At 43.4% G+C, this 20,027-nt stretch overlaps 1 protein-coding gene across 1 annotated transcript in view; it reads right to left on the reverse strand.

The window, feature by feature from the left end:
• COL4A4 (collagen type IV alpha 4 chain) overlaps nt 1-20,027 on the reverse strand; it is a 131,526-nt gene that overhangs the window by 71,073 nt on the left and 40,426 nt on the right. Inside the window, exons 12-20 of the mRNA XM_056121365.1 lie at nt 19,781-19,861; nt 17,802-17,855; nt 16,957-17,016; nt 16,087-16,131; nt 13,913-13,966; nt 12,872-12,941; nt 10,294-10,398; nt 4,609-4,773; nt 180-269 (exon numbers count right to left, since the gene is read on the reverse strand). Coding sequence (XP_055977340.1) covers nt 180-269; nt 4,609-4,773; nt 10,294-10,398; nt 12,872-12,941; nt 13,913-13,966; nt 16,087-16,131; nt 16,957-17,016; nt 17,802-17,855; nt 19,781-19,861 — 724 coding nt within the window. The remainder of the gene's footprint in view (nt 1-179; nt 270-4,608; nt 4,774-10,293; nt 10,399-12,871; nt 12,942-13,912; nt 13,967-16,086; nt 16,132-16,956; nt 17,017-17,801; nt 17,856-19,780; nt 19,862-20,027) is intronic.

Genomic DNA, 20,027 nt, shown 5'->3' on the forward strand with positions numbered 1-20,027 from the left:
GTTTGTTTGTTTGTTTTGTTAGCTTCATCACATCCTGAGCACCTCATGAAGTGGAGGACTCCCAGCAGAACTGAGAGGAGTGGAAAATCTATACAAAATGCCAGTGTCCAATTTCACAAGTGCCTTCTCTTGGTGCTATGAACTGTCTCTGAGAAATCCTACCTTTGCTATGTACTTGCCTTTTTCTCCTTTGGAGCCTCTTCTTCCTGGAGGACCCATTTGGCCTTTTGCTCCCGGTGGTCCTGGGTATCCAGCTCTACAATAGATAGCTATATGGCGAGGGAGAGGGTAGACAGAGAGAATCAGGCAACTCCTGTGAATGACTTCTAGAGAACGAATAAAAGCATCCCTTGTACCCAGAGGTTTCCTTCATTCCCATTCCTTCGTCCATACCTTCCTAGGATGCTTTCTGTTTGCTCTAAGACCATATGGAGGAACAGGCCACAATTGTCTCCAAATGGTCCTGATACCAACCCTAGATAAACCCCTCCTTATTCTCAGCCTCATGCAGTGAGTTGCAAAGCCAGTGGATGGACCACAAAACTAAGTCGCACCCGCACAAAACAGAGTATATATGACAAAGAAAATTTCCCTGTTGACTCTCAAACATAACCTAGTAAAGAAAGCATAAAGCATAGCTTGTAAAACAAAACAAAACAAATTGAGACAGTTGAATAAAGCTGACCATTAAATGTAAGCAAAAAGTTCCTTGTTCTCCTCCACATCTGAGTAAAATCACAGTAAAGAGCTATTGTGAAAAATGCCTAAAAGCAGGGGCTAGAGGGATGGGACAGAGGGTACAGCCGATCCTGCATACTGCCGACCCAGGTTCAATCCCCGATATTTCTTTTGATCCCCTGAGCACTGCTAAGAGTAATTCCTGAGTGCAGAGGCAGAAGTAACCCCTGAACATCACTGGTGTGACCTCAAAACCAAAAAGCAAAAAGGAAAAGAAAAAGGCATAAGCTCCAGTGATTCATTAAAATAAAATTTAAAAAAAATGCATAAGCCCATGGGAAAGAATAGGAGAATGAAAAAGAGAGGAAAAAAATAAAGATATACATATTATATATACACACACACATATATGGATATATAGTAAAGTAAAGTAAAGTAAAGGCCCTCCCGTTGATCATCGATTTGCTCGAGCGGGCCCAGTAACGTCTCCATTGGAGACTTTGTTGTTACTGTGTCTGGCATATCGAATACTCTAGGTAGCTTGCCGGGCTCTCCGAGAGGGGCGGAGGAATCAAACTCAGGTCGGCCATGTTGGCTGCGTGCAAGGCAGACACCCTGCCCGCTGTGCTATCGCTCCAGCCCTCAAATTCAGATGCTTTTGCTGCAGCATTTTCCTTGTTTTATTTGCTTGTTTGGGGGGCAGGTTGGACAGCCGCCAGCTGTGCTTAGGGCTGTGCTTAGGGCTTCCTTTGGATATATAAGGACTTTTAAAACCATAGAAAGTTGAATTCTAAGCAGACAGCATGGTAAGCAGAGAAAGAAGAAAACAGGATGCAAACTCTTCCAAAGAAGAGCTGGTATATCAGAAATGGAGGGACACTGAGACCCCCGCATATAGAATTGTTAAAGAAAGAGCTAAAACATAAAATGGCCTTTTCAAAATTGTCAGCAGGCAAGATCAAGGACCCCTCATACAGAGGAAAGCAGACAACACAGTAAAAAGACAACCTGAAATTCAACAATTCAAAAAGCAGACGAGGAAAAGTATTTCATCCCTGAAATAAGAACAGGCTGAGTGATTCCAACTGCCTTCTCCTCTTTGCTCATGAGGCAGGCTTCTAGCTATGGAGCAATCTATCTGTCCTGTGTATCTACTGTCCTTAGGTGTCAACCTCATGTTATGTTGTTTTATACTCCACAAATGAGTGCAGTCCTTCTATGTCTGTCCTTCTCTTTCTGACTCATTTCACTGAGCATGATACTCTCCATGCCTATCTATTTATAAGCAAAGTTCATGACTTCATCTCTCCTGACAGCTGCATAGTATTCCATTGTGTAGATATACCAAAGTTTCTTTAACCAGTCATCTGTTCTTGGGCACTTGGGTTGTTTCCAGATTTTGGCTATTGTGAATAGTGCTGCAATGAACATATAGGTACAGATGTCATTTCTATTGTGCTTTTTTTGCATCCTCGGAATATATTCCCAGAAGTGGTATTGCAGAGTCATATGGAAAGCTCAATTTCTAGTTTTTGAAGGACTAAACATATTGTTTTCCCAAAAAGATGGCTGGAGGAATCGGTTGGGATGCAGAAAGTAGATAAAGGACAAAATATGATAACCTCTCAGGGACCAAATATGATAACCATAATGCCCAAAAGTAGAGAGAGATTATGGGGAGTCATGTCTGCCATGGAGGCAGAGGGAGGGTGGGAAAGGGGGGGTACACTGGGGATATTGGTGGTGGGAAATGTGCACTGGTGGAGGGCTGGGTGTTTGATCATTGTGTGATTGTAACCCAAACATGAAAGCTTATAACTATCTCATGGTGATTCAATAAAATTTAAAAAAAAAGAATAGAAATGACCTTTGAAAGAGATATTTACATGTAAATCTATTCCTTAAGGGCATCTCATTCCAACAGCATATCTAGTCTACTCCTGAACCCCACCAAGAGTGATCTGAGCACAGAGCCAAAGGAAGCCCTAAGCACAGCCCTAAGCACAGCTGGCGGCTGTCCAACCTGCCCCCCAAACAAGCAAATAAAACAAGAAAAATGCTGCAGCAAAAGCATCTGAATTTGAGGGCTGGAGCAATAGTACAGCAGGTAGGGTGTTTGCCTTGCATGCGGTCGACCTGGATTCGATTCCCAGCATCCCATATGGTCCCCTGAGCACTGCCAGGAGTTAATTTCTGAGTGCAAAGCCAGGAGTGACCCCTGTGCATTGCCAGGTGTGACCCAAAAAGCCAAAAATAAAGCATCTAAAATTGAAAAAGATAACGACAAAAGGCAATCTGTATGAAGGAAGAGACTCCTCCCCCCCCCCCCCCCCCACAAGTGTTACAGACAACAAGACAACATAAAGACAAGGAAGAGTAGCCAGGAGGACTGAGTCTCTATCAGAAGAATGTAAAGGGTCCAGAAAATGTAAGAAGGGAAAAATTAGAAGACAGAATATTTTTAAACAGATGCATCAAGAACTTTTCCCACAAATGAAGGATTTGGGTTTGGTTGACAGAATCCAGAGCAGCAGTGATGGATATATTTGAACCCACCCAGGACACAGCTGGGAGAAAGGTCACTAAAACCAGAACCATCCTTGCCACTTTCGGAGAGGAAAAGAGATTCCGAATAATTGGGTCAGTGAACTTCTCAGTAACAATGGTAGAAACAAGAAAGCAAGAGAAAGGACTGGAGTTATAGTACAGTGGGGAGGGCGTTTGCCTAGCATGCAGCCAAACCGGATTCAATCCCTGGCATCCCATATGGTCCCCGAGCACTGTCAGGAGTAATTCCTAAGTGCAGAGCCAGGAGTAACCCCTGAGCATCATGGAGTGTGACCCAAAAAGGGGGTGGGGGGGAGGAAGAGAGGAGAGAGAGAGAGAGAGAGAGAGAGAGAGAGAGAGAGAGAGAGAGAGAGAGAGATCAAATTTAGAAAAATAAAGGCATTTCCAGACAGGTAATTCTCGGCTTTTGCCTTGCATGCAGCCAACCCGGGTTCGATTCCCAGCATTCCATATGGTCCCTCGAGCACCGCCAGGAGTTAATTCCTGAGTGCAAAGCCTGGAGTAACCCCTGTCAATGCCGGGCGTGACCCAAAAAGAAAAAAAATGCAACCTAATGTGAATAGGTCCCCAAAAGGTCCAGCAGAGATTAATTTGAAGAGATAATATCAACAGAGAATTTAATGAGTTACCATGCACTCCTCTGAGATTTAGATAATTCAAGATGGGCTGAAGTTGAATAAACTATAAGTACATTGAAAATCAAGCAAATACATGCAAGGAAAACAAGATAATTATTAACAAAATATAGTGCTGGAAAAGTAATAATATACATTATTTTGTGTCTGAATTGGTAAATAGCATTTACCTCTTCAGTGTAAGTATGGAACACGGATTTAACCAAAATGATAAAGATAACTATAGTTTCTATTGTGTCTCTGTATGATGGCAGCTGGGAGGGATGGGAGGACAATTCTATTCATCTTCTGTTGAGGGACATCAATGTGAATGCCAAATAGAAAACTTAAGAAATAGCAATCCAAAAGTCTTCATGGCAAAACAGAGGTAAACAATAAAAGATCTAAGTCCATCGCCCTTGGAAAAATGGGATTAGTAGAGGTTGTCTGAGAGAGCAAAAAGACTTTTTTCACATGCAGACTTTGCAGAACGAAGTCCATCTCTAACTCTGGTAAAAATGAAAATATCAGAACACTAAAAGTAGCCTTTTACTACAAAGAACTGCCAGCAAATGTTTTCATCTACTTTCAGTAAGAGTTCATACACCAGTGTGTGTTTTTTGCACTATTAACACTACTTGGCTTGTGAAATAGGAAATGACTTATATGTTTAGACAGTAGAGTTTCTGAACAACAAGGCAACCATCAAATGCTACAGGCTAATGAAGGGGAAGGAGGCACAAGTTACCATCTGATCCTGGTGCTCCCGGTGGCCCTGGTGCTCCAGGAAGTCCAGGTGGTCCTGGGTTGCCTGTTTTTCCTGGAACAGCAGCCAAGCTTCCAGGAATCCCAGCAGCCCCTGGAAGTCCCGGATGTCCAGGAAAGCCGGGGGGTCCGGGCGGTCCCATTGGGCCTCCAAGAGAAATTGAGAATGAAAAACACAGTATAAACTCTTGGAGAAACCAAACCAGTGTATTCTTCCTTGGGTTGTTGAATTTTGTAAAAGTGAAAAACATGAATTTAATATAACTAAAATAAACTGCAGTTCTTCCCGAAGTGGGGGTGAGCAACCTCTCCTCACCTCCCCATACTTTAGGGAGCACTGGCAGCCACAACCACAGCCCACCACTGCTGCCATGTAAGCTCACTGCCCAGTTAAATACTCTTAATTTTTTGGAATGGCCGTGCAACATCTCCAAACTCTGTTAATACTAACATCCTGGTAGGAGCACAGCAGATTGAATGGGAATGTGATTGAGGAGTCAACTAAGCCCAGTTTACAAAAACATTAACACAGAAGGTTCAACTAGCAACAGCAGCTTAGTAAACCCTTAGACAGGGACTTAATGTCCTCATGGAGAGAGAGAACAATTTTCACAAATTTTCTTTAATGAAGTATTTATTTTTATTGTTCCATGAACCATTTAGTGGTTACATGCAATACAAAAGACGTGGTTTGGGGTCTGCTACCAGAGTAGGCTTGAAAGGTAGTTGGGAAAATGGGGACAATGGTGGTGGGAAGGTCTCAGTGGCATTGGGATTGGGGTTGGAATATCGGATAACTGTCACAAATGCATCATGAACAACTTTGTAAACTATGGTGTTTACATGTGGAAAAATAAAATAATTCATGTGCCTGTCCTAAGGAAGGCTCAGTGCAGAAAGCACAGGCTCGCAGTCTGGGAGCTGCAAGTTTGATCCCCAGCACCAGCTGCAGGAGTTGAGCACTGCTTCAACAGTTCTCATAGGAGCTCCTGATGGTGCCATAAAATGTCTGAGTATTGCAACTAAAGCATGCGTCTGCTTGCAGGCACTCCAACTGAAAAGTGTGGGTGCACTGGGGCCCCCAGAAAGAACCTTCTGAGCACCGCAGTGACCCTTGGTCAGCAATACAACCAGATCATGCAGGAGCATCACAACAAAAAGTGCTCAATGAAGAGTGTGCTACCTCCTCATCACTGTCTCCGCAGACAGACACAAAGGGAAGGGGTGATAATAGAAATGAAATGAAATAATGCAGCTTGAGTGATTTGGAAAAAATACCCTATAACTTAGCCATCAGAACTCCTCTTCTTCTCTAGCAGGCAGGGTGAAGTCAGCCAGAATGATCTCCTTTAATTATGGGACTCAAGGGTACGCACAACAGGAGAACTGATCCACACAACTGAGGTGGTAATGAGTCAGGGGGCGTGTGGAAAGGGAGGGGTATTGGTGTCCTTGGGAAAGGAAGGTGGGCACACTGGTGATAGGGTGGTGCTGGAATTATGTTCATGAGAAGCCATCAGAATACTATAAATCACAGACTCTCAAACAATAATTTATTTTGTAAAAAATAAAAGACTTGACAAGTCATGAGCAGACCCTAAATCCAAACAAATCAAAAGCTTCTTCGCAACCAGCACACAGGTGGAAACAACAAGTCATAGAAACTGTCTCTCCTTACCCTTCCCCAATTTGCTCAAATTAACTGGGAAACGAAATAGATATTTTCATTAAAAGGCCTTTACAAATCTTTCCATTTTGATAGACTTGGTAGTAATCACAATGAACAAGTGAGTTTTTAGAGAGAAGAGAAATATGGGTCCAGGTCATCATTCATGTTGGACATCCAAGCTCATGGCATCCCAGGCTGATGGAAAACATGGGGGTCTTGGCTTTGAACCAAGTTTCTTCCTCTCCAACCTCAGGTACTTGCAGGTGGCTTGGCTTCTTTGCTGTTCTCTAGCTACCTCAGAGTCTTTTTATAAGCATCAGATCAAAGGATTAATTCTGAGTGCATAGGCACCTGCTCCGGAAAGCATTGTGGCCCCAAACAGAGAAAGTGAGCAGGAAGCATTGTTAGATTCGCCTTCCTGGCGACATCACACATTTAAAGAGAATTGAATCCTGCACGTCAGAGTGGACACTTTGCTTAGCTGCTTCTTCCTACATGTGCCTAGTTCCAGCATCTCTTTGGGGTAAGTTTGTTGTCTTCAAGAGTGGCTACCATAGTAGCTCTGGTCAACCCTAGGCTCTTGTTTCTCTCTTCCTTCATCTCTTGGATCTCTTGTTTCCCCATGCTCTTGTACCTATTGTCCCTCACATTTTTGTCTCTCTTTTCCCTTTGACTCTCACAGTTCTCCTCCCTCACACAGATCTCCTCCCTCGTGTTCTTGTAGGTCTGGTTCCCCATGCACTTGTAGCTTTCATTCCTCTTTGGTCTTTAAAGCCTGGAGGTGATGTGAGGTGGCGTGTCCTCTTCCCCTTGGATGTGGCAGTCTTTTGTGATGATTTGAGCCAGTGGAATACAGCCGAAGGGATATGTCATGACTCCCTGGGCTACACTGTTCAGTGTGATTGAGCTTTTCCTTGTAACTGGAAGCACTAGTTACAAGATCCATTCCTGATCCACTGTGGAAGCAATCACACTCCAAGGAAGCTGAATAGAGTCCACAGAGAGACTCTGATGGAAGATGTGAGTTAGAAGAGGGCATTTCCCATCCTCTGTTTACAGTTCCTGCTTCTATATGGTTGTGCTAGTCAGCTTAGCCCTTGCTGAGGTCTTAAACCACAGTGACATGACTTGTTTGAAGTCACTAGGTTTTTAGGTAACTGAGTCAGATGGACCTTTATTAACCACCAGAAATGCAGCGTGGTAGTTAATGACTTTCTTCTTCACAAATACATATGTGCTGAGGCTTTACACATATTTTCAGGCACTATTTTCTTTCCAAAACAACCGTGCAAAGTTTATATTTCATAGATGAAGCACAGAATGTATAGTATCAAATGTGAAATAATGATAATAACTTGTGAGTCTTCAGCAAATAGCAGGAGGGATTCAAAGAGCAGTACACATACATATTTTATTTCTTATTTTGTTTCTCTAATGACTAGAGTTTACACACTTCAGTTGTGGTGCTTGCATATGCTTAGTTGTTCACCAGGGGTTGCACAACGTTTGTTTTGTTGCCATCACACACTTGGTTGCAGTACAATGAAAAGCAGACTTTGGATGTATCCGGGACCACATATGGCAGTGCCACAGAGATTGCATTTGGGGTGGTAGCAGGGATCCAACTTCTAGCCTCATGCCTATAAGACAAGTGTTTCAACTCTATGAAGAACTTCATTCTGCAGATGAGAAATTTGAGGTGACGGAAAGGCTAATGAATACCCAATATGCCACGAAGTAGTAGAATGGTAGATAGGAGAGCCTGAAATATTTTTAGTCCATGGAGAAAAGGTGTAGTTAAGTCATTCAAAGTTTTAGGTGGCAAGACTGAAATTCCATCTCAGGTATTTGACCAATACTCCACTTATATCATGGGAAATGGGTAAAAAGTTATAAATTGACATAGGCAGGTCACATTGACCTTATTCTAGATATTCATTGTATCATGGATATAAAATGAAAGAGATTTCTGCATATGTAACTTGAAATATAATGAGAATGTACTCCTATGGGCATGGCTTCCATCTGTGGCGTGGCTTTCTGAGTTTCTGACTTAGATCTACAGTTGTATTGGGTGACTCTGGGTACCAGTAATAGTACTGAGAAGAAGGCTCCATCTCCTCCCAGCAGAGAAAGGGTTATAGTGGAAAGGGTGACCACTAAGTGCCTTGACTATCCAATTGTTAGGCATGAAATACATTAAATTGTGGTCATAATAAAATAACAAAAGAATGGAATACAAAATAGAGTTCACAGAATGCCCAAAAGGCATTTTAGGAAAGTTGTGTTTCAATCATATATGTCTATATGGATACATGTGTATGTAGAAAAATATAAATACTAAATGTTTTTTTTAAAATAAGTGTACTGAGTTATAATTTTTTAGGAGTACAATGTTACCACAGTCACTACCAAAGTGATGTTTCTAACTCTGAACTGCAGCCTCAAAATTTGAAAATTTTTATGCATGAAACCTTTCTAATAACAGTTTTGTAAACCACGTTGCTTAAAATAAAATGTAAAAAAATTTTTTTAAAAGTCATTGGGTAAATTCTTTTAAAAACTAGACTTATGGTATTTAAGGATTTCCTGTTGCATTTGATTTTGAATCTACTAGAAATGGGTATTACTTATCCCCATTGGGCTGGGGTTTCAATCTGTTGGAGACACTATTCAATTATCAACAACCACCAAAGGAGAAAAGTAAGTCCAGAGTGTAGAGCTCCCTACTCACCAGAACACTCTAGGGGACTTAAGTAGTTCTGCCCAATTAGGCCAATGCCCTGGTATCTAAAGATGAAGTGGGAGAACCAGAGCTTCACTGCTTTTGTGGTAGCAGAACCCGTGGAGCAGAGACTGAATTCATGATAGACTAAATAAGAACTCCGTAGTTAATGGTTGACTTGCTTAGCAAACTTCTAACTCCTTCTCAGGACATTCAGCAAGAGAACCAGACTATATCAAATTACATTTATTCACGAATTTTCTCCTGCCGTGTTTAATCAGCTCTCCTGGGTACACAGAATGCAAATACCCTGTAAACTTCTGATCTTACTGAGAATATCAACAGGAACACACTGGAAGGAATAAGAAAGGGTTTGTTTCTATTTTTTTTCAATGTCAACAGTGTTCTTCCTTTGGCTCTTCATCAATATTTCTGAACTACAGGGGTGTATATTTGTCTGGGGACCCAGGGATGTTATCAGTATTATTTTTTTCAAGGCTATGAGGAGAGGAAAGGACTGTCATTTTTTTGCTATTTTATTTTTAACTATGGTGGAATGATTTTTTAAAATTCAAAAAGTTCATTCCTACATTTTGTGGAAGAGATGTAAGTTGGGGCCTATGTCTGGGCACACGATTTTAACAAGTAGGTGTCAAAAAAGAACGTCTTCCCAGAGATCAAAGAAATGCTCTACCATTATCTGTGGTTCCCAGGTCTTCCCTGGAGGTGATTATCTTGTGGGAAGGTCAAATATTATCTTTTCCTCCACATTGCCCACCATAATCCTGATATGCTGGTTGGGTGATTCAGGCAAACAACACAATCCTGGATTTCTCTGTGTGACTGATTGGTTTGAGTTCAGCAGCACTGGACCCTGGCTCTTGGATAGGTGCTTTATGATAGCAGATGTCTGAGCTCAGCATTCAGTGAGCGGACATTCTTGGATATCTGGAGGACCCAGACATCCGGACCTTTAAGACCCATTTATGATGAAATTGTTTCAATGCCAGCTAGAGTTGACAATGGCTAATATGAGTGAAGCTGTAGAAAACCTCTGCCCTGGAAGCCAGGCAAAGACACAGGATCCTGGACCGGAGTGATAGTACAGTGTGTAGGGCACTTGCCTTCCATGGGGCTGACCTGGGTTCAATCCCCGGCATCCCCTATGGTGTCCCCAGCACCGACAGGAGTAATTCTTGAGTGCAGAGCCAGGAGTAACCCCTGAGCATTGTTGGGTGTTACCCAAAAAGCATTAAAAAAAAGAGGATCCATACCTTTGCAGGCTTCCCCTGGTCTACCTGGTGGGCCTGGGGGACCAGGTGATCCTGTGGCCCCCATTTCTCCATAGCGGCCAGGGAGACCTGGATCCCCTGGAGGGCCTGTTTGAAAAAAGAATAACATTTGTAATAAAATACACGCTCATAAGCATTTTAAAAGTCACATACAATTACTTTTTCTGAGACTTAGTTCTAACTAACCCACTAGGAGACTCTTGGAGTTTCTTATCTCTTTGAAAATGCAATGCTTTTGGTCCTTTGGGATGTCTGCTGGCTGCAGACATGCCAACCTTTGTGCCCTCTACTATTGATTTCAGGTAATATCTAGGGAGGTTTCATGCATTTTTGTGGTGACTATTTTGGGGAGTCTCCTGCCCCCGCGCCTGGCTGTTCTCGCCGGGGGCCCCTTGGAGGGGAGCGGCTTGAGTATTCCTCCCCGCCCCGACCAGGGCTCCAACAGCCAAAGACCTCCAGAACCAGCCACCACCATGCTGAGACCACTTTCCACACACATGAAGGTACCGGCAGAGGGACAAAGCCACGCGGGTTCCGGGGCTGAGATCTCCAAGCCTACTCGGATTGGGGTTGGGCATCCTCCACCCAGATCCTCCAAATTCCAGTAGGCAGAGGTCACACCCACCAACTGGCCCCCTGGCACCGTGTAATCCCACCAACAGCCAAAATTCGGAGACTATAAAACCCAGCTCCCGGAAGCGCGCGGCCGCATTCGCGGCCGTGCGACATCTTATCATCTCATTCCTACTTTAGACAAATGGCAGGCTACCAAATGTAACCTGCCCACACGGCAGAGTCTGGCAAACTCCCCGTGGCGTACCCAATATGCCAAATACCAGTAACAATGAAGGGTCTCATTCTCCTAACTCTGAAAGAGCCTTGAATATGGCACTTAAAAAAAAAAAATCTCAGGGCGAGGACGAAGAGACGTTACTGGGGCTTGCTGGAGGCAATCGACAAATAACAGGATGGTTGTGATTGTGATTGTGATTTTGGGGTCACAAAAATATGCTGAGTCTTAGGGAGCCACCATGGCTCCTCATGGTCATGCTCAGAAGACAATGCAGTACTGGAGATTGAACTCAGAGTCCTGTGCCCACAAAGCATGTGATCCAGCTCTTTGAGATACAGCTCCAGTCCTTGACACTTTTATTTTTTGGTGGGGGAGGGAGGAAAAAAGGGGGGTTCCAGAGATTGAGCTCAGGCCTCATATACACAAAATAAATACGCTATTGCTGAGTTAATCCCCAGCCAGATTTACACATGCTTAACAATGAAAAGATTTCCTGGTTCTGAAAGGTAGCACTGTAGCACCGTCCTCCCATTGTTCATCGATTTGCTTGAGCAGGTCCAGTAATGTCTCCATTATGAGACTTGTTGTTACTATGTTTGGCATATCAAATACGTCACGGGGAGCGTCACTCCAGCCCCTGTGCTATCAGAGCGGGTAAGGCATTTGCCTTGCTTGTGGCTGACATGGCCAACCCAGGTTCAATTCCTCCACCCCTCTTGGAGAGCCTGGCAAGCTACTGAGAGTATCTTGCCTGCACAGCAAAGCCTGGCAAGCTACCTGTGATATATTCAATATGCCAAAAACAGTAACAACAAGTCTCACAATTTGTTGTAAGACATTACTGGTGCCCGCTCAAGCAAATCGATGAACAACAGGAGGACAGTGCTACAGTGCTACCATGACTTCGATAAAGTCTGAAAGGTAACATAGCAAAAAATCTTAGCATAGGGTTCACATAATAAAATTAGGGGTCAGAGTGACAGTACCATGGGAAGAGTGTTTTCCTTGCATGCACCCGACATGGGTTGATTCCCAGCATCCCATATAGTCCCCTGAGCACCAAAAACAAACAAACACTGTCCTCCCGTTGTTCATCGATTTGCTTGAGCGGGCCCAGTTATGTTTTCATTTTGAGACTTGTTGTGACTGTGTTTGGCATATTGAATATGTCACAAGTAGCTTGCCAGGCTTTGTGTGCGGGCGAGATACTCTACTCTCAGTAGCTTGCAGGGCTGTCTGAGAGAGGTAGGGGAATCGAACTGGCTCAGCTGGGCTGGCTGCGTGGAAGGCAAAAGCCCTACCACTGTGTGTGCCTGTAGTCCCAGTAACTCGTGAGGCTGAGGCTGGAGGATCGCTTGAATTCAGGAGTTCTGGGCTGTAGTGTGCTATGCCCCTGAGCACCAACAGGAGTAATTCCTGAGTGCAGAGCCAGGAGTAATCTCTGAGCATAGCCAGGTATGACCCCAAAAGCTAAAATAAATAAATAAATAAATAAATAAAATTAAACTTGGGTATCTTATGCTGATGGAGAGGAAATAGGATGCACTAGTACTTGGCAGTGATAACTTCAGGGAAAAGTTCATTGTTTACCATGCATACCTCACCATACTGGTAGAATTCAGTATTCATGGCAGAAATAGCATGTGTCGAGCCTGTGCCATGAGCAAACTATAGTCATATGGGGCCAGACTCTTGTTCCTTACTCACTCTTGCCACTCAGTCTCACTCAAATCCCACACTATCAAAAAAAAAAAAAGCAACACCAACCTTTGAATAGAGGAGGCAGAGACACCAAAACACCTGGTGGTCCGGGGTGCCCACGCTCGCCAGGATCCCCCTGTAATCATCCACTCATTCACTTTTCTTAAAAATAGAATTACCCCCCCCCCCCAAGTTGTCTGGCATTCAATAAGTATGAAAAAATATTCAATAAATATAAAAAAAACATGAGGACATTCACATGAGAAATTTCATAAGTTGGTGAGAGAAATGAATGGTTGATGGCATCTAAGGGAAACAGGGGCATGGGTGCCTATAAACAGGACATATTAATGGCACATTTCCTCCAAAGAAGAGCAATGTTTAACTCCAATGAGACTTTTTCACTGGTCTTGAGAAGCCATGATGTTTCATAGATCTGTAATGAGCATTAATGTCTCATTAGGAAAAATTGTTTTTCAGTAGCAGCTGAATCCAAATGCAATTTTAGCAGCAAAGATAGTCACCTTTAACTGTGCCCCCTTTGGGTTTTTGTGGGGGGGGGGAGTCAAACCCGGCAATGCACAGGGGCTACTCCTGGCTCATGCACTCAGGAATCACTCCTGGAGGTGCTCGGGGGACCATATGGGATGCTGGGAATCGAACCCGGGCCGGCCACGTGCAAGGCAAATGCTCTACCCGCTGTGCTATCACTCCAGCCCCTAACTATGACCCCTTTGTGTCCCCCATACCAGGCTCATCCTTTTCCACAAGGGCTAAAGATGAGACACAGGATCACAAAGAACAGAAGTACAATCACATAAGGCAGAGTATGTCCCATAATCCCCCCTCATCCCTCCAAAACTTCATCTCTATTGTGACATTATATGATCCTTGTGGAAATTTGGAAAGTTTCCTATTAGTTATCTATAAGACTGTTTCTCAAAAGTAAATGTAATCTTTATAGCATGATAAAAAAGAATATGTATAAAGTTAAGATGTCTCTTTCAAAAGTTGTACTTTCCATAAGACTGAAACTTTTTAAAAATTATATTTTTGAAGAGCTGTAGAGTTTTACCATGCTGCTAACTAATAGACTGGCTTCCTTACCTTTTGGCCGGGAAACCCAAATGGTCCAGGTTCTCCAGCCAGTCCTGGTTCTCCCTAAAAATAATCACAAGCATATTCTTTTAAAATCGTGATTTAGGGGCCAGATGAAATGGCTCAAAGAGCTGGAGGCCATGCATTGCATGCTGGAACCCCAAGCTTAATCCCCAGAACCTCTGGTTACTTCCAATCCAAGCACCATGGGAATGATCCCAAAGCAGAAGCTAGGAATAGTCCCTAAGAACCTCTGTGTGGGGGACAAACACACACACATGAGCACGTACATGTGCACGCATACACACAGTGATTGGAGAAAAATTCGACCCCCTTTTCCCCTAGTATATTTATTGATACAGTTCTAGTATAGACCAAAATCAATACTGTAATTTCTGACAGGCAACTATAATAATTTAGAATCCATATCATTTATATTTCTTATTATCTTCAGTCTAGCGGTATAGAGGAAGGAAATTGTGTTAAATTTTTTACTTATTTATTTTATTTTTAATTTTTTTGTTAAAAGTTTTAAAACATGATTGGGTGACAAGTTCTCTCAAAGTTGCTTAATTTGAATGACACAAGTTTACAGAGAGTCCATGTAAAATCTCAACAATTTGGAGTTGCAACAAACAGTGCTTTTCCTTGTTTCTTTGTTTCTGTCTTTTGGGCCACAGTGGGTGGTCCTTAGGGCTTACTCCTGGACCTGTGCTCTCGTGGTGGGCTCTGGGGACCATATAGGGTGCCTGGGATCAAACCCAGGTTGGTCTGGTACAAGGTAGTTGGCCTAGCGCTGTATTTTACCCACTGTACTATCTCTCTAGTCCTACAACAGAGAGGTTTTTAAAAAAATAACTTTAAAATGGGAGACTAACACCCAGGAGTGACCAAGATTAGTATCAGCAATTTTGCTCCATGACTTGGAGGCCAGCCACATGTGCTAGGGGAAAAGGAAGCTCAATTAGAGAAGGGAGCACCAAATAAAGGGTGTTGGGAGGATCCTCCCAGGATGGGAGAATCATGCTGAAAGTAGACTATAGATCAAACATGATTGCCACTCAAGGCCTCTCTTGCAAACCACAGGACCCAAAAGGAGAGAGAGAGATTAAAAGGGAATACCCTGCCATAGAGGCAGGGTGGGATGGGGGGGTCGGGGGGTGGGAGGGATGCTGGGACCCGTGGTGGTGGAGGATGGGCACTGGTGGAAGGATGGGTACTTGATCATTGTATAACTGAAACCTAAGCACAGAAATTTGTAAGTCTATAACTGTACCTCATAGTGTTTCACTAATAAAAAAAATTTAAAGAAACGTGATTAATAAAATCATTAATAGTTGATTTTTAGACATAGAATGTTCTAGCACCAATCTAACCACCAGTGTCAACTATCCTCTACCTGTGTTCCCAGGTCTTTTCCAGCTCTGCACTCCTCCCCCAACCCTTCCCCCACACACCTCAGCCTGCCACTTAGACAAGGAACATGTTTAAAGTTTGGTTGATGTAGTTTGGAGTTCATGTTTTCAGTGTTGAGACTGTGATTTGGATCTATCCGACTCCCCAACATTATAGCTGTGCCCAAAACTCTAAATTCTGGTCCCACTTCCCTTCCCTTCCCTTCCCTTCCCTTCCCTTCCCTTCCCTTCCCTTCCCTTCCCTTCCCTTCCCTTCCCTTCCCTTCCCTTCCCTTCCCTTCCCTTCCCTCCCCTCCCCTCCCCTTCCCTTCCCTTCCCTCCCCTCCCCTCCCCTCCCCTCCCCTTCCCTTTCCTTTCACATCTTCCTTCCCCTCTGCTTCTTTTCTTCTCTGTCCTTCTCCTCCACATACTCTGGGGTCAAGGGTGATCTAATTCCCCCCTCCCCTCCCACCCCCTTTACTACATTGCATTTCCTTGGCTAGCTCTTCTATACACCACAGATAAGTGAGATCATCTGTATTTGTTCTCTGGTTTACTTCATTTAGCTTATCTTCCAGCACCTTCCAGGCTGAGGCAAATTGCATGCAATTTGCAAGAGGCAGTTTTTACGCTTTCCTCTTTGCACCCACTGCTAAATTGTTCAACTCATAAAGTGAATGTGTTTCTCGTTCCCATCACTAGGTGTGTGTTGGCAAGCATTTATCCAACTGATAAATGGCACTTGTTAATAAAAATGTACTTATCATCGCTATCATGGTACACATTTACCTTTAATCCTGGAAAACCTGGAGATCCATAGGAACCAGGACTGCCCTAGTAAATTCACAAAAAAAAAATCAACATAAGGAGAATCAAAATGCATGAAGCAGATAAATTCACTTTTTACTTTCCAAGCTTGTTCCGGGAATATTTAACCTTGTCTTAAAGATGACTAGATTCCATTTCTGTATATCATTCACTATTTGTATAAATCATAGGTATCATTAAAAAAAATCATGTCCTTGACAGTTTAAAATTAGAAACATTTGTTGTTGCTCTTCCACTTTAATTCATTTAATGTAATGCTTGCCGTGTGGGACGTCTAAATATCTTTGAAATCATTGCAATATAATTTGTCTGAAGATTTATAGTTGCTCTGTGAGCAATAAAACTTACCAGGAAAGCCAATATTGTCCTATTAAACACTAAGTCTAGAGTCAACTAAACTCAGTACCCAGGCCTGACGGGATCTGGTCCTGACAAATACTGGAGGGATGAAGACCCCTCAGTGAAACGGCTGAGGCCTGGTGCTGAGCTATTGCCCTTAGGTCAGCACTTTTGATACCAAATAAGCTTAAAGGAATACATCCAAGCCGTTATTATATTGATACTGAGCCTGGCAGAAAATAGCACAAGCCTATTATTCCCACCAATTTTTATCTTCTGCTGGTCTGCTTTTGCTAACGGATGTCAATGGAAGCAACATTCTGGGAAATTCAGCTCTTCCACAATTCTAGCTGTTGAAGATATATTGTGCCTCTAGGATGTAACCTCCATCTTTGGACTCTCAGAAACATGGAGGATGGTGTCTCACAAAAATGTGAGAGGAAAAAAACATCCAAACTCACAAAGGTGAAGGACATCGTGTGGGTTCCTTACCCGAGGTCCTGGGAATCCAGGAATCCCTTTCTCTCCTTTGGCTCCAATGCCAGGTTCTCCCTTAAAAAGATGACGAGAGTTAAAGATTTTCACGGAAACAGGATTTCAGCAACATGGAATGCAGAAAGAAAATAAAAAGTAAAAATGATTGCAACTAGCTTAAAGAAATAAATATTTTAAAATGTATATTCTACTGGGCTGGAGCGATAGCACAGCGGTAGGGCGTTTGCCTTGCACGCAGCCCACATGGCCAACCCGAGTTCGATTCCTCCGCCCCTCTCGGAGAGCCTGGCAAGCTACCGATAGTATCTCGCCTGCACTGCAAAGCCTGGCAAGCTCCCCGTGGCGTATTCGATATGCCAAACGCAGTAACAAGAAGTCTCACAATGGAAACGTTACTGGGCTCACTCTAGCAAATCGATGAACAAAGGGAGGACTGTGACCGTGATATTCTACTAGATTATAATAGTGAATTATAAAAAATGTAGCACTGTCCTCCCGTTGTTCATCGATTTGCTTGAGTGGGCACCACTAACGTCTCCATTGTGAGACTTGTTTTTTGGCATATTGAATACATCATGGGGAGCTTGCCAGGCTCTGCTCTGCGGGCGGATACTCTTGGTAGCGCCCCGAGGCTCTCCGAGAGGGATGGAGGAATCGTACCCAGGTCAGCCGCGTGTGAGGCAAATGCCCTACCCGCTGTGCTATCGCTCCAGCCCATAATTGATAAAAATATAAGAATACAATAAAAATAAATTTTAAAGCAATGATATAAACCATGTAGTAGTTTCTTAAATTACAAAAAAGCATATCATACATACTGAAAAAAAATTTAAATAAATTACCTTGGGTCCCGGTGGTCCTGGTGGTCCAGGCCTTCCTGGAATTCCTTTCATACCCTAAAACCCACGACAAACATAACAGAGGGACTTATTCTTAATTAAAGTGGTAAATTCCACTTTATTCAGAAATTAATATTTTTTATTAGTGAAACACCATGAGGTACAGTTGTAGACTTAAAAACTTTCATGTTTGGGTTTCAGTTATACAATGATCGAGTACCCATCCCTCCACCAGTGCCCATTCTCCACCACCAGTGATCCCGGTAGTCCTCCTACCCCCCACCCCATCTCCCCCATCCTACCCCGCCCTGCCTTTATGGCAGGGTATTCCCTCTTGCTCTCTCTTTCCTTTAGGTGTTGTGGTTTGCAATAAAGGTATTGAGTGGCCATCGTGTTCGGTCTATAGTCTACATTCAGCATGCATCTCGCATCCCTAGCGAGTCCTCTAAACATCCTTTAGTTGGTGTTCCCTTCTCTATCTGAGCTGCCTTTCCCCCCAGCATGTACTGCCAGCTTCCAAGCCATGGAGCAGACCTCCTGGTACTTATCTCAACTATTCTTGGGTGTTCGTCTCCTATTCTGTTTTTATATTCCCCAGATGAGTGCAGTCTTTCTATGTCTGTCCCTCTCTTTCTGGCTCATTTCACTTAGCATGATACTTTCCATGTAGAACCACTTGTGTGTAAATTTCATGACTTCATCATTTCTAACAGTTGCATAATATTCCATTGTGTAGATGTACCAAAGTTCCTTTAAACAGTCATCTGTTCTTGGGCACTCAGGTTTTTTCCAAATTTTGGCTATTGTGAACAGTGCAGCAATGAACATACAAGTGCAGATGTCGTTTCTATTATACTTTTTTGCATCTCTGGGATATATTCCCAGAAGTGGTATTGGTGGATCAAATGGGAGTTCATTTTCTTATTTCCTGAGAAGCGTCCAAACTGTTTTCCAAAAGGGCTGAACCAGTAGGCATTCCCACCAGCAGTGAAAGAGGGTCCCTTTCTCACCACATCTGTGCCAACACCAGTTGCTTTTTAACAACCATTTTTCTAATGGTTAAAATAAGGGATCTGTCTTCCACTGGTGCTAATCAGTGACTCGATCCCAGTGTACATGGGATCCTATAACTGTTCAGATCCACTCTCTGCGCCTCACAGTGTAGATCCCCATGGAACCAGGCAAAGATGCATGCTAGGAATGTGGCCAGGGCGAGAGGCACATTCTCTTGGGCCACGTGACGACATGTCATCCAGGAACTGAAAACCAGTCACTGATTCCACCCATGGTGTCAATGACATGTCATCTGCAGGCAGAATAATCCATGTTTGCCAGGGTACATTACTGGCCTAGTTCTAGGCATTTGCTGTCTTTTCAGGGATCAAAACTCCAATTCATATAGCACTGTAGCACTGTCCTCCCGTTGTTCATGTATTTACTCGAGCAGGCACCAGTAATGTCTCCTTTGTGAAACTTGTTACTGTGTTTGGCATATGGAATACGTCACGGGTAGCTTGCCAGGCTTTGCTGGGCGGGTGAGATACTCTTGGTAGCTTGCCGGGCTCTCCGAGAGGGGCAGAAGAATCGAACTCAGGTCGGCCAGATCAGCCACAAGCAAGGCAAATGCCCTACCCACTGTGCTATCCTTCTAGCCAATTCATATAAAACACTTAAAGGACAAATGGACTTTCAGCACCTTTATCAAAGACAAGAGTAATGGGCGGCTAAGTCCTAGAGGCTGCAAACAGTAGCTGGAGCTGAGTCTGTAACTCAGCCACTGAGCAAAGTGGATGGTGCTGAGAACCTTCCCCCACTTCCTCCTCCCCGCTCCCTGCTCTGGCTCTGCACAATGCAACTCATAAAGGGTTCAGCCTCTTAGGGATGCTGTGAGGTCACCCCAGCTACTCAGCCCTCTGCTGGCACACGCAGAGCTATGCCTGCTCTACCGCTCTACCAAAGTCTTGCAGGGCCTTGGGAATTACCTTTTCTCCTTTGAAGAGATCATAATCTGGTGATTCTATCAATAGGGTCAGTCCAGGAGAACCCTGCAGGCCAACGTCACCCTTAAGAAAAAAATGTCAAGTTAACAGGAAGTTGGTGTTTATTTTGAAATAAAATTTAAAGTTACTTTAAACCCCAAAGACTGATGTTATTTTTTACCTTCCTGTGTGGCACAGATTGCAATAAAAAATCATGAATATATATTATATATATTACAAATATATCATG

Source organism: Sorex fumeus, unplaced genomic scaffold (genome assembly GCF_029834395.1).
Source record: "Sorex fumeus unplaced genomic scaffold, SorFum_2.1 ptg000005l, whole genome shotgun sequence".
Classification (NCBI taxonomy): Eukaryota; Metazoa; Chordata; class Mammalia; order Eulipotyphla; family Soricidae; genus Sorex; species Sorex fumeus.